Below are 15,242 nucleotides of genomic sequence, written 5' to 3'. Positions count from 1 at the left end.
AGTTTATTCTTCAAGTCAGCAGAGAGAAAATAGTCCAGGTGGAAAAGTCACTTTTAAAATTGTTCATTTTATGTAGTTTCCAAACAGTATAAAGACTGGCGCGTAGTGATGTTGCATTGTCAGAGTACTTCGACATGCTTTAAGAGGCAGAGGAAGACAACAGTACAACTAAATATTTCTGAAATACCCTATACATGCATTGCATTGGAACAGAATTTATTTAGTGCTAGTTATTGTTGTGTTTAATTTACTAACTGACAAATGTCCATCTCTATTGACGTTACAAAGTATTTATCACAGACAGGGAAAAAGCCAAACAAACCTTGCCACCACTGTTATATTTATTGGGCTACCCTAAGAGTAAACTGAGTTTTATAATGGAATAGTAAGAGTAGGTGATTAAAAGCCAAACGTTAGCTGAAGCATTCGGAGAGCTAGAGCAGAACAGCCAGTTTAGGTTCAGAAGCTGCAGACTCTACCCTTCACTGAAATGTAAAGCTACCAGCAAGTTGGGTTTTTTAAAGACAAAACAAAAATGTAAAAGAACATGTTGAAATATTTAGATATTTCCATGTTAAAGTCTTTAATCCTTGAAAGCACATGAATTCTAGAAGCAGATGGCTTTCTAAAGACGGCTATGGAGAAACTTCATCTAGTAATATTTGTAGAATAAAAATAACATGACTAGGTTTATAAATTAAAACTGACATTATGTTTTTTATTCTTTTAACTGCTAAACTTGGGATCACTAAGATAGAAACAGAAAACCTTTCAGGCAATTGGAAGTACCTCCTGGTGTGCCTCAGTTCTTGCAGTAGTGTTGCAACAGGGCCAGGATGTCAGGCTGCCCAACTTTTGTCCCATACGGTGACACTACTGCAAGTGGCACATGCTACACAAGGCAAATGTAATAAATTGGTAGAAAAGTAACAGTGGTTTTAAAATCGTATAGATCAAAATACTTGTGTATATTTGCCAATAGGCAACAGAGGGTGAGATTTCCACCTGTAAACTGTTCAGCATGAGGCCTGCTACCACTCGGAGACTGCTTGTTTCTAGAAGGTGTTGCTAGTTTACATTCCTTTCTTTGAAGCTGTATCCTGGAAGCTGCTTCCTGTAAATAGTTTGTAATGTAAAAATGAATGTATTTTCCTAATTGATGTCCATGCCCAGCCAAAAGCACAGAAATGGACAAAGTTACTTGGTCGGTCTTGTCATAGGAATGTATGGACAGGTATTCCTGCAGAAACAAAATCTGTGGCTAAGCAGAATAAACTTTCCTATTAGAATAATAACTCAGCACATGCGATCTGTTTAACTGGGCTTTCCCAAAAGTTAACAAAAAATTCCTATTTAATGCTTCAAGTGGTGATGTATTTTCATTATTAGGATATTTGGAACCAACACAAATGGAAGGATGCTGTATTCCTGCCCAACTTCACCCCAAAATGTACCACCTACATGAGTTTTACTCTGATGTATTCCAACACTTATACTTTAAATTAAGTGTTTTATGTACATTAATGAAAATACTGGGACAGTGCAATTAGCTTTACACAATTCCAAATGGCAACATTCCTATAAAGCTGAGGGGGATAATAGGAAGCTGAATATTTTACTGTTCTTTTTCACTGTATAAAACAGCAGCTTTAGACTTTAGTGAGGAAGGTAATTAATAAACCATTCCTACAGCTAGAAAATTATTATATTAGCAGAAATAGTACAAGGCTGCTGTTTATAAATTGCCACTAGACCTCAAGCCAAGCGTTAGACCTGCATTTCACAATGGGACCTGGCTCAACTCTTTTCCTCTAATTTCCCACGGGATTTTTCTTTTTACATCTACGTGACAGAAAACCATAATTGGATGACAACATGGGTGTAAGAACTTTTTATCCAATGACATAGCAAGCATGTCTTCTAGACTACCATGATACTATAGGTGATGTTAAGAATTTTATTTCTAGTGCTGCTGAGTATAATGAAAAAAAAAAAAGCCAAACAGGTATGGGCAAACTCTACAGGAAAGTATTGTTTCTAAAATGCCATCAAAACACCAAAAGAAAATATTCTTAGTGATGTGAAAAGGCTTTTGTGTTAAAATAAACAGCGAGAATGGAACTAACATTTATTAAAAAAAAAGTTGAAGTGTGCAATAGGTTAATATAACTGTTCCCCAGTAATTCTGAAGTATTCCAAAGCAAAATGTGCATGTAAAACTATGGGTAAGCTGTCACTTCTAAAATTTTACTCAGTATCAGTCTTGCATTGTGCATGTGCCGTGGGTGGGGAAGGGTGAGAACATCCCTCCTTGGCACAGGGGCCGCCGGGCTGTGTGCTTAGAATTGGTAACACATGAGGGAAGAGGCTGAGCCAGGAGGCGGCTGGCTTTTTTTAAGTGGATGGTGGTTGCTGAATTGCAAGGTGGTGTTTTGCTACATCAGTACTGACAATAAGCAGTGAGGAATGCATGGTCTCTAGGAGTATATGCCATGGGGAAATTTGACTTTTGTGTGTCTGTGGTTATTTTCTCTCAGAGCTGGAAATGGCCTCAAGAGGTCACTTTTTTGCTTTGGTAATGGCTACTTTATAGGAATTCTCTGTAGTGTATAGTGAAAGACTTCATAGCTTCAGGTGACGGAATGCATGTCTGTCTGCTTGTTTATATGCCAACTAATGACTTCTTGCTTTTATTTTATTTTCTAATTATTGGGCTGGGGTTGGTTGGGACTACTGCCTGTAACTTCTTTCCCTTTCACCCTTGCACTATCAAAAGCAAACCACATTTCAGTTACACTACTGTTCTGTCCTTTGCCTGATGCAGCTTCTCTCTTAAGAGCAGCAGTGTTTTGTGCTCGAATGCTAAAATTGATGTGGAAGTGTGTGAATAACTATATTAGTGGGTTTCTTGACTGAGTCACACCAGGTAACTGAAATGCTTTGTTGAGGGATTGCTCTAGGGAGTCACAACTGCAATTCTTGTGGGAAATCAAAGGGATGACTGATTGCAGCAGTTGTTTCATTTGTGCCCCTGTAAGTTGGTATGGATTTTTTTAATTAACAAAGCACATTAATAGCTCCCATAGAGGAAAAAAAAAGACAACCCTAACTCACTTAAATATTAAAAGATTAATTCAGAAAACATCAAACTTCACAACAGTCTTTCTTTGTAAACAAAAATGTCAAGAGTCATAGTTTAAGAGTTCTTTATACTGTCTGGGTTTAACAGACAAGTAAAAAGAAATTTCCTGACTCTGTGTGTGGTAAAATATACTTTGAATTCAAAATTTTGAAATGTTAATTACATTTACCAATGCATTGTTTTGAGTTTGGTCAGTTTGGAGTATTGAATGTCTTGTGATGAAAAGAAACAATCAGAAACGTTCAAACATTTTTTCCTCTAAATCCAGAGAGAGGTAAAAATTCTGCATTTTCTAAGTAGTAGTGTATGATAAATATATTATACAATGGCATGTACTTTGGGACATGATAATAAATATTCTTTCTTTAAACACAAGTCTGGAAAACTACAATGTATAAGAAGAAAATGTTGTTCCTTGTCAAGGTATCGCTACCAGTTAGATAGATTTAGCTGTTGTACATTATTTTGTTGAAGTAGGTAAAAACCATAAATAATTTGAGCGTTGTATATTCAAAGTTAAACAGGTATGCAAAGGAAGTTACAGTATATTTAAATCTCTTTACAATCAATTAATACAGTGTTTAACAGAAATCTTCAGGTAAAAGTGCATTATTTTACTATAATACACATAAAAGAACACTGGTTCTCTTGCCTTCAGTTCCCTAGAGGCAACTAGCTAAAAGTATCTTTTGTTTAAAAAGGGGAGGGTGATGACACATTTGTTTACAACATACAGTCCAAGAAAACTTTTTCTGCAGCTGTGAAGATATGGGAAGAGGAGAATCTTCCGAGAGCCGACAGGCATTTTTCCAATCTATGACATCCCATTTAGGATTCCCAGATTCTGGATGTTAATCCAGCAGCATTGCCTGGATTAAGCATCTGTAGCACAGGGCACACAATTGCTGACTGGTTCAGACTGCAGCAGGTTCCTTCGAAGGCACTGCAGAGGGATTCAGTGATGTGAATTCCAGTTTTCAAAAAAAGGAAAGAACAAATACAGAAGAAGCGGGAACATAACTGGGATCTTTCCATAATTTACTTAATTTTTCTTGAATTCAGATTGTTTTGATGATTTAGTATTTTTATAGTAGCCTAGAAATAATGTATCAAATTTGTCCCTTCATATGTAAAATATTTTTTGCAGTAGTACAACAGCACACGTCAAAATATGTGAATGTGGAAGGAAAAAGGTAATCTTAACTTGGCCAGATACGAGATGAGATTATCAACACTGGGAAAGACTTCATTTAAAGCAAACTGTAACTTCTCAGATGATATCTCAGTGCTGTAGTAACACTATGCAAATATCTGGTTAGTGTTTGCTGGTGGACAAGTTACATGTACCATCTTCATATAAATGGGACAGTCTTGTGTATTTCATTTGTTGTTTTAAGTCAAGCAAGATGGAAGAAATTGAAGAGATACAGAAAGGATGGATAGTAAAAATGTTAAAACATTTCTGACAAAACTTCCACAGAGAGAAATTAACACTGTAAACTTGTTCTAGCTAAAAAGGAGATCATTAATCCTGATGATTTCATTATATGCATGTAATAAAAAATAACAAAAGCTCTACTGGATACCTCTATTTACTTTGGTCCAGAGTGAAAGAGTAACAGGACATAATTAAGCACAGTTAGTTGATTAAAATGCATCCTATAAAATCAACTAGGATGCAGCGTTTTGGGTTTGTTTTTGAAATAGGCAGAGCAAGTGGGTGAAACTCCAGTCTTCACACTGTTCTGATTCACTGTAGCAAATGCCATAATAAATAACTGGAGACATTACTGATCTGATTGTGGTGATGCACACCACTGTCTAAGGCTTTTGGAGTTCTGTCAGTCCCTTGTACCTCACTATGGTTTAACCAACAACTTTGAAAAGAATACTCTGTAAATCATGTATTGGATGATTGCTTGGGGTAATAATCAGTATCTCATACCTGAACAGACCGTGCTGTAGGTAGTGGTGGTTATTACTCCATAATGTCACTAAAAGTCAGGCTGCACGCAAACCTTTCATCCTTGCTCTGTGGATTGTCCGGCAAGGCCTGCAGAGGGGGCGAGATGAATCCCCGATACTGCTTACTTGACTTTGTTAACTTCCTGAGTTCACTGGTAAAGGAAATGCCTTTTCTTTTGTCATCTCGTGCTGCCTGGAAAAAAAAATAGATCATAGAAGTGGCATTTAGGAGGCTGTTTATTAGCTGTAAAATGCAGAATGAATACGAAATCACCTAAATTATTCCTAAGCAGGCCTCCCTTTTGAAATTCAGTGCAGCTGTGCTTTTATAGCCAAGTACATTCTCCTGATCTGAACAGATTAATTGAAAATTATGCATTGTTAAATATATGTTTAGCAAATTTTGTATAAACTTGTTTGTATAAAAATTCGTGCTCGTAATACAGTTACTTTAAAGCAACATCTGCTGTGGGTTGGTGGGATCTGCTGGAAAGGAGAACACAGCTCCTTGTCTCAGCAACAAGTACTTAATTCCTGCCATTTTACAAAGCATGACATAAAGCAACAGAACAACTTTGTCACTGGGCAGAAATAAAGGGACTTTATTCCAGTAGTTTTTAAGTTCAGCCCACTTGAATAGCCCTGTTTTACTATGATGGGGAGCAAGGAATGCAGAGCCAGAAGATTTTGAAAAACAGAACACTGTTAGTAGAAGATAAAGATTGTCATGGGATTTACAGGCTGTGAGGGAATTGTGGTGTTGGATGCAAGTGCTGTGGTCTCTTTCCCACCCAGCCTCATGCCAGCTCTGTCTCCCTCCCACTGAAAGTGGGTCCCCATTAAGCTGATTATACACCATCTATAAAACCTGCTGCAAACTATTTAATCTTTTACCTGAACCTGTTCCTTGAGTTTGAGGATAAATTTTCCTGCTCCCTTCCACTTGCTTTGGGCCTGAAACACACACTCTTGATCAGAGAGAATCCTCTGAGATGGTTTTGGTGTTGAGGACTTTTTGTTTGCTGGCTCTTTTGTCACCTCTTCCAAGAGCACATAATCACTTGGATTTGGATTGCTCAAAATGCTGTAGGAGTATTTGGCTTTGCAAAGAGTCTGTTTAGAAGTAGAGAAAAAGAAGACAAAAAGGCAGGCATTCATTCCCTCAGATTTAGGTTACTAAACCGATTCCTCAGCTAGTGCTGAGAAAAAAAAACCCCACCTTATCTTGTCTGAAACCAGCCTACACACTACGTATTACAGACCTACTGAATGGCAACAGCCCACTTACCTGCTGTATCACATCCTGAGCTGTGCTAAAGCGAGGAGCCTTGATGACGGTGCGTGGTTGCTCTGGGGAGACATCATGTACCTGAACAAAGAAACTGTCATCCTCAGAGCTGATGGCTGTATCTTCCTTTGCTTCTTGAAGGATGTTTCTCTCATTTAAATTCTACAGAATAAAGGAGAGCAAAATACATTTACTTCAGAGAGGTAACAGCTGGTGGTCACAGGTTTTTATCACATGAAAAGGAGACTGTGCAGTTGCCCCAGCTGCATTTCATTAAACGCAAGTCCCCTATGTAAGAGTTTTGACATACCAATCTTTTGTCTGTCTTTCGTTATTATAATTTCCAATCGTGTAAAAAATCTAGTTTTACGTTAAATTTGAACCATCAGTCAAATCACTAAGCTTAGTAGCATTTAACTGTTGACTAAGCAATAATGATGAAACACCACATAGCTGATACGAAAGCTGAGTGCAGTCAAGTTAGCATTGCACAGGTGTATAAAATCTGCTCACTCAACAGCTATGTTTGGTTTTAAACCATGTACACAGCATTGACATTACTCACCAAGTAATGAAACAAATACTGCACCCTTTTGTTTCCTGGTCCTAACAGCTAATTTTAGCTGCTCTTGTAAATAGTAATTTATCTAAAACAGACTTACTTCCTCTCGGGTTTTAAAGATAATCCTTCCAACATATCCTTCTTCTGGGAACCAACTGTTCAAAAGCTGCACTAGCCCTTCTTCGGGACCAATCACTCTCTGGAATGGTGCTTTTCTGCATTCACTCTTTTCTTTAGATATGAAACTTTTCTCTTCCATCAGAAAATAGTCTGCAGCACATGACTCGGTGCCTTTTGTGGAAGCCAAGAGCTAAGAGAGACCACAATAAACACACAGCAATTAGGATGCTAAATATAAACACTGCATAATTAGTAATTATAAATGAGAATGAATAAAGAAGCTTTAAGAATCAATAACTATTCTGGTAGTGTAGGCAAGATTTCTGATGTGCTATTTATTATTCAGATATTTTACTCCAGGGTAATGTACTGTTCTCTATAGCCTAGCCAAGCAGTTCAACAATTCCAGACAAGGCAGTGCTATTTAAGCTTATTTCTGTCCCGTTTGGCTGGCCAGACAATTTATTCATAATCCCAGGACAGTACAGTCTTTTCCCACTGCTAGAATAACAATCCCTGTTGAGTTAACTGGTTTTCCTACTCATGAACTTAGCCCTCTAACTTTTACTGTGTATTCCTGTGGTGCTCAAGTTCAAAGAAGTGCGCTGAAATGTTTTGCGCTTGTTGTAAGGACAGCCCATTGCCTCCCTCAGGCAGAAGGATTGTTTTTCTCATCTGCATATATCCAAATGTTAAAATGCTAATAGGGAATCAGAAGATTATAAATCCATTCTCCGAAGCAAAAGTTGGGAAAATTTCACTGATGATATTCTGTGTTCACAATGCAATGAGTTCCACAGTAATACATTTGTGAAGCACCTCCTTGCTGTGATGACTGAACTTCAACAACGCTGAGTGTGAGAAATGCAGGGAGATCAATGTCCAGAATGATGTCAGGGTGGATTCTTGCAGCTACAGTCTGCAATTCAGCAGGGGACTTACCTGATTGAGGAGCTGTGCAGCCGTCGTCCCCCCACTTATATTAAAAACAGTGAAAGGCTCTGGGCCTGGAATTCCATGAATTGTCACTTTGTAAATGGCAGCAGCTTTCTTTTCCCCTGTGCTAAACAACTGTTCAGAGAACATTCAACATGTTACTCAACGTTCTCACACAGGCATGTTACTTTAAGGACACTTGAAAGAAACTGTACACACAAGTTGTAAGGACCTTGACAGAGCAAAGCTATCCAGTTAATGCACAGCTCTTGCCCCACAGATCAAGGCATTAAAAAAAAAAAAACCCAGCAAACCAACTCCCCCAGGACCCCACTCCACTGAAGCTGAAGAGCAAGAAGAAAAAGGAAGTTTTCCAGTGAGAGTACATGAACTGCCACTGGACAAAGGGTAGGCCTCCCACTGCTCATTATCCATTCTAGCTGAGCTCAGACTATTTGGAGCAAATTACTGGATGAAAAGCTATAGCTTTATTTTATCCTCCAAGCCATTTACATTCTTCCTTTCTGCCCTAGTAATTCACCAAGATACACATTCAACATGTATTCATGGAAGGATAACATCTGCAACACATCTGCTACACACAACAGTAGCTCAGGAGCTTTTATCTAGCACTTCAGGAACTGGCAAATTATAATATATGTGCTTAAAGTTACTAAAACACAAGTAATCCAGGTAACTTAACCCAACGGCTATTTTAAATAATACATCACATCTATACATACATCCACTCTTGCACTTTTGTAATATATATTATACATCTGTATGCGTACATATTTGTACATATAAACATATAGAAGTGCACGCATCCACCCCTACAAACATGTTATGTATTTACGGAAATACAAACATCATCTTTTCCTATAACAGAATTCAATTTTACTGTCATTATTCCAAAGTTTTTGGTAATTTGCATCTTTCTGTCCCAAATCCATTGCTTATGATTTGTGCATAAAGGAATGCATGAGGCAGCTCTGAACCTTACTGCTCAACCACACTCTTATCTCCATCACAGGAGTCCTCACGCTGTACCTAAACACACCAGAAGCCAGGCTTTGAAAACATTTACCCTCCCGCAGTTTCAGCCAGGTGGGAATACCTCACTTTCACCAAAGCCCCCCAAAATTAGGCCTTGAGGTGCTACTGAAAAATGTGCAGGTTTAGGGACCAAAACCTTTGAACAGTCTGGCTCTAGAAGTGTTCAGACTCTACTAGTCATCAAGATGTAAACACAGGGCATTCTCAAAAAAATAATTACATTACCTTAGATGCAGGCAGAGTGTTTCCAGAAGGATTTTCTTCCATTCTCCGACTGTTTATGAACAAACTAGAAATTTCTAATGCTTCATTGTGCAGGTTATGGAGCTGGACATGTCTATAGCCTGAAAAGAAAACACCTTTCTGTAAGCACTTTGCCACATCCTAGGACACAAATCTCAGAAATAGAAAAGTCAAATTTGCTATATTAACAGCTACAGTTTGCCACATCAAAACGATGTAAAAGCACTGTAATAACACTGCATTAACACTCTTTTGTCTGTACAGCAGTGTAACCCAAATGCTATGAACTGCTGAGTGGCTCATGGAGCTGTCTACTTTTGTTTTGCCATAATACTCAATATATTCATACATAAAATATGTACATATTAGAATATGAATGAACCAGCGACAAACTCTCACTGGGAAGATGCACGTCTATGGCCAGACCTCCTCATATGCAAAGGCTGTTGTGTGGTATTACAGTGGTACAAAGTGAACGTCAAAGTATTTTTACCATTCTGCTGAAGAGCTGCTGGCAATATGGAAACTCCCTCCTGCAGGTAGGTGTCACAGAATTAATGACGCTCTGTCATCTCTCCCTCGCCATTTACGTCTCCCTTCCTTTACGTCTCCCCCAGTCAGGGCTGCAAGAAGTGCAGTTCCACTCTGCCCACTGATCTCATTACAGCAGTTTCTTGGGTAAAGGACAAAGCAAGGAGTAAAACCACTCCATGCTTTCTAAGGGACCTGCAGCAAGTCTCAGGGTGAACATAAGCTCACAACCACAGCTCAGCATGGGAGCAGCTGCGTACAAGATGCCCCAGTCTCTGCAAAAGCACAAGGTCTGACTTTTTACACGTCACCGGGGCACTCCAGCTCCCCCGCCAGGGCAAAGTTTGTTGTCTGATACTCGCTCCCCGTCTACCCTAGAAAAATGCAACCAGCTGATTAAAAATAACCCTCTGGCAGGATTCAGTCCAGGAATCTGCTGGACCATTTGGGCATAGGGTATCACTACAAACTATACTGTACCTCTTTTTAGAGCTTTTAGGGGAATGATTCTCTGAGCTGTTACAGCTGAGCTGTTATTTTCAACAACGGCAAACCGAAGAAAGACCAAATCTTCAAAGTGAACCCGGAAAAGGAACTGTTCATTCCACATAGGGTTGAGAGTGTTGCGATGAATGGGCTTTGTCCGGAAATGGCAGCTATCCATAGGCATCCCCAACACATCAATTTCAATGCACGGACTGCCCGTGCTATTGCTAGGGCAGACATTCTGTCCAGACACAATCTGAAGCCAAGGAGTACACAGAGAAACCAATTAGTGGAGTAATTCTTTTACTGCCATGACTCTGAGCTAAATATTGTTTATCACACTCCTAAGGACAGTTTGTTAACATACTACTTTAATTACAACACTCCTCTAACTTTTGTAATTGCCAGGACAGTAATTTCAGAAGTAGAGCTGCTTCACCTCCCTGTCATGTCATTGCTATGGTATCTTTCCTCTGAAAAAAATACACCATAGATCATGACTATAACGATTCAAGGCATCTGAAAGTTAATCCAGAAGGAATGTACCAGTAACCTAGTCAAAAAGGATCAAATTATCTTCTCCGTTACTCTGGGGTGATGGCATTGACCTCTGGCTTGCTTTGGCATACACAACACAAGAATTAGGTGTGCAATTACCACAGCTGGGAGAATTTTGATTCTTATAAATCTCACTTTTCTGAAACATTTCCTGGAAAGGACTATTTTCTTAGAATACAGGCTTTTTGGCTATAAATCAATGGATGATGTATCTTATATAACTTCAAAAAATATTTTTTTAATATTCAGTACAGCTTTTCATAATGGCTTTTTGTGTAGCTCCTCAAGCATTCACCAATGCATGAAGTATCCAGACACATGTATAATTTTACACAGTTGGGTACTCCCAGGGAAAATGCTTTCATGACTGAGTTTCAACAAATATTGTAAAGAAAACAGTAAATATCGATGCAAAACAGCCAATAAAATAAAGACAATTATTTGCTCCTTTTCCCTCCTTTTCTTTTAGCTATGCTGACCTTTAGAACTACAAGCAACAATTAGACGTTCAATCTTTTCATACTTAAGTATGACTCTAATGCTGGTGGAAAGACTGTACTTAGACATTATCTACCCTTATCTGTTTGGCTGTATGAAATTCCCTTTTAATGTACTTACTGTTAAAGAATATATAGCTGGCTCTTTATTATCAAGGTCTCTTTCTAGCGGACAAAACTGCTGGTACATGGAACAATTTTTATCCCACAGAACAGGTGGTTTCAACACATATCCGCAGCCACCATTGGCCTCAAACATAGCTGCATTAAGTTGCAGAGGAAGATCTGTGAAAGTAAAGTACCCAAAACTCACAAAGAGCAATGATACAATGGAAAAACCGTAAAAGTGAAGAAACAGACAGCTTTTTTTTTAAATTTTAGCTGTGTACTATCAATTCATTCTTTGTTTTCAGAGATAGATAGCTGTAATTTGTGTATAATTAATTATGCAAAACTATAATAACAGTTCATTCTTTTCTATCCCTTTCCATTGCCTTTATGCAACTGTAGGGCTTGTCTACATCTATTCTCTGAGAAGTTTCTAGGTATTTGTCCTGGACTGCGGAATGAAAAAGCACTGACTGCATAGTTTTGTAGACGACCTAATGTAATCCCCATTGAAAAGGTGAAGGAATACAAGATAGGATAGAAAATGGTCCAAAACCATTTTATCAACATTAAACTAGCATCCAAGGCAGCACTTCTAGTCAAAAACTCTTCAGTATCCTTTCATACTTTAAATTATCAGAAAGGGATAAAGGCTACTCGAACTGGGGGAAGCAAACAACCTTTAGCAATAAAATATAAATAAAAATGGAAGGTGTTGCTGTTCAGGTACTTCTGTGCTACCAGGAGATTTGCTGCACTCGCATAAAGCTCATGAACTCTGGGACCGCTGCTCTCAAGGACCCAGTATGAACTCAGGTATGTCACAGTATGAACTCCAGCTAGAGCTGGGGCACACAAACACCTACAACCCCTTGTGACAGCAGGTAAAAGCAAATGCTCACAGCTTAAGGATTTATTTCACATCTAAAACATATTAAAATGTGTGTTCGTGTACCCATACCATCTGTTTGGTAGTTAAGAGCCACGAGCTGTACGCCATGAAGCCAAAAGATCAGTGGATGGGGATTTGAGGAGTCAATGCGCGTGGCAGCAGGGTAGGTCCTCAGAAGCTGACAGGTGGTGTGCTGGATCAGCTTCTGAGAGTACCGCCTGCACAGCCTCTTGGCAGCGTTCTCATTCAGGGAGGAGATGTGATAGCACTTGGGCGTCCTTATGATAGCACTGAGAGAAGCTGGAGAGTTGTAAGGAGAGCAAGGATCTTCCCAGGTCTGCCGCATCACATCAAAAGGACCTGGAAAACAAATAGTACCTTCGAGTTACGCCTGCAGATCCAGGGACTCCAAGAGTTAAATGTTTTCTAGTGAAGTATGTGTGCATACTTTGTTTATGGTAGAAAAAGATGATTCTGGAAAATGATACTACTCAGTTTAAGAGTCACATTCCTTCTAATACAGTAAGAGCAATCCATGAGAGAAAACATCATGTTTAAGTGTCAAAATTATACTTTGATTAGATGTGCTAATAACCATTTTCATAAATAATTGTCATTTTCCTGAATTCAAATAATGGAATAAAATTCCATTCTTCTCATTTATACATTTTACGTGAGGAAGGGAGGCAAGATTGAAACTCATCTGCTAAGTCTGCAAACGGGCACTCCCCACAGAGAGCCTTAAGAGTTAGGGGACAAAGCCAGCAAAATACTTCTAGTTCCTAGAACTAGGTGTTAGACTTCCTCATTGTTAGGACACTGGCTTCTAAAAGGGAATCTAATCTGTCTGTCACAGCCTTGCCCTTGGGCTGAAAAAAATGCAATGTTCCTTGGGCCAGAAAATGAGTACAGGAAAGGGTACAACTCTGCAACTTTTTGTCTATGGCATTCACCTTGAAAGGCAGGGCATCTGGGTCTCATCTTTGCTCCAGAACTTTTTCTGAACCTTCTCTGTGTTTCTTTACATCTGCTCATACATAGATGTACAATTTCCAAGCCCACAAACTGAATCACCTGTGCAGTCTAAATACTTCCAAGGTCGAACATGGGAATTAGCATGATTCCATGTTTGGACTCGGTAAGTTTTGGGCAACTAAGCTGTAGTTCAGACACTAAAAATCCTTTTCTGGATCCAACCCAACAGTTCCGCCTTCCCTTTGTACTTTGAAAATATTCACCCATACCTTTTAAAATACAAACTTTAAGATATATCTCTTAAAACGTATGTTAATTTTGAATCATTTATGAATTAGGGTCTTCATATTCCTGACCAAGTAATCCTATTTTGACATTCCACTCAACATTTCAGTTATAGCAGTATTACTATAATAGCTGCTGTGCTAACAAAAAAAAAAAACATTCCAAAGTTCAACGTCTTATACATTGTAAAGTATTTGATCTTTAACAACTTGGTCGGGTACATGTGTTGGATTACAGTGTCATTCCACGTGATTGGTGAAAGAAGATGCTAACTTTACCTTTTCCAGATGCTTTGGCAAGAGTAGCTGACTCCCCAGGGCTCAGCCTGCCAGGATTGTTGCCAAAAATGGACTTCCTGCTTTTTCTTTCTTTTCCTCTGCTAGAGCCAGATGGGTTTAGAGTTGACAAGCCTGTTCCCATAAATGTAAAATAAATGAGCCAAAAAACATGACCAAGAGGGCATGACATTTTCCATCATATTTTATATTATTTTTGAAGGCATGAATACTCCTGTTATATAGTACACAGGGAAAACACTGTATTTTTCTGCATAATTTAACATCTTTACATACATACATGCCTTTACATATGCATACATTATGTATTTATATATATAATGTATATAAAAACTTCATGTTAATATTTTATATTAACACAATATATAGTTATCACTCTGTGATACAACTTTTTGTCTTGAGGAAGGTAATGGCTTGGTCTCAAATTACCAAATGGTCCTAATTAATACCAAAAATGTCTGCAGTAATGTTCCAAATGTATTCATCCTTAGAATATTTTTTTTAAAAAGTCTTTACTACAGAAGCAATAAATCTGTAGAGCAGTGAATATTGTGCCATTCATCTGTGATAGGACACACCTACTTAATTAAATAAACACAAAAATATGATCTAAAGATACAGTGTAAAGGAAAAAGCCCAAATGCTGTCAATTAAGCAGTTCAACCTCAGGATGTTTTCGAAGTTATCTTCTTCTGTTTAGATTTTGTATTTCAAAAATGGGAAATACAGTAAGTGTGCAAAAAACCCATTAAGCATTTAATAGCCAATATAAACTAGAATTGGGTCTAGAAAGCTCTAGCAGAACTATTATTCAAACATATGCATCCTAGCAAAATAATCATTATAATAACGACCTAAATCCCAGATAAGTAAACAGACTTAATTCCCCTTAAGCTCAGTTTCTTTCTGTTGATTTGGAGAGAGCACAAGGCAGATCAAAATTAAAGAAAGTCAAAATGCACTACGGTTAGTCTGACACCTACAACAGTGAGGTGTGGGATACTCTCAGAGACCCAAAATGCACCTGTAAAATAAAATGTAACAAAGCAAGTACACTCTTATTTGTCTAACTGTGACTCATAAAAAAACCTTCACAAACTCACGCCTGCCTAAAGACAGTTCTGGATTTAAGACTAATACTTAAATGACAACTGTAAATAACAAAGAAGATACGCTGGATCCTCTTCTATTGAAGTTTGTCCACAGCGAAAAATTTTTAGCTCTCAATCTTTACTCCATGTCTACATGTACTTAGTAAAATCATGCTGATGGTTTCAACGGAACTGCTTAGGTTAGTAAAAC

General features: G+C 38.3%; 1 protein-coding gene across 3 annotated transcripts in view; it reads right to left on the bottom strand.

The window, feature by feature from the left end:
• Positions 1 to 3,340: 3,340 nt before the first annotated feature.
• Positions 3,341 to 15,242, bottom strand: part of PLCE1 (phospholipase C epsilon 1) — a 143,808-nt gene continuing 131,906 nt past the window's right edge. For all 3 annotated transcript variants that reach the window (XM_054071401.1, XM_054071402.1, XM_054071403.1), the window contains 11 exons: positions 13,923 to 14,054; positions 12,454 to 12,744; positions 11,506 to 11,669; positions 10,324 to 10,585; positions 9,295 to 9,413; positions 8,020 to 8,148; positions 7,058 to 7,267; positions 6,396 to 6,557; positions 6,002 to 6,220; positions 5,088 to 5,300; positions 3,341 to 4,085 (listed from right to left, as the gene is read on the bottom strand). In XM_054071401.1, the coding sequence (XP_053927376.1) occupies positions 5,121 to 5,300; positions 6,002 to 6,220; positions 6,396 to 6,557; positions 7,058 to 7,267; positions 8,020 to 8,148; positions 9,295 to 9,413; positions 10,324 to 10,585; positions 11,506 to 11,669; positions 12,454 to 12,744; positions 13,923 to 14,054 (1,868 nt within the window). In that variant the 3' untranslated portion in view covers positions 3,341 to 4,085; positions 5,088 to 5,120. The remainder of the gene's footprint in view (positions 4,086 to 5,087; positions 5,301 to 6,001; positions 6,221 to 6,395; positions 6,558 to 7,057; positions 7,268 to 8,019; positions 8,149 to 9,294; positions 9,414 to 10,323; positions 10,586 to 11,505; positions 11,670 to 12,453; positions 12,745 to 13,922; positions 14,055 to 15,242) is intronic.

Source organism: Cuculus canorus, chromosome 7, assembly GCF_017976375.1.
Source record: "Cuculus canorus isolate bCucCan1 chromosome 7, bCucCan1.pri, whole genome shotgun sequence".
In the NCBI taxonomy this organism is placed as follows: Eukaryota; Metazoa; Chordata; class Aves; order Cuculiformes; family Cuculidae; genus Cuculus; species Cuculus canorus.
This window is presented reverse-complemented; position numbering and strand designations above follow the sequence as displayed.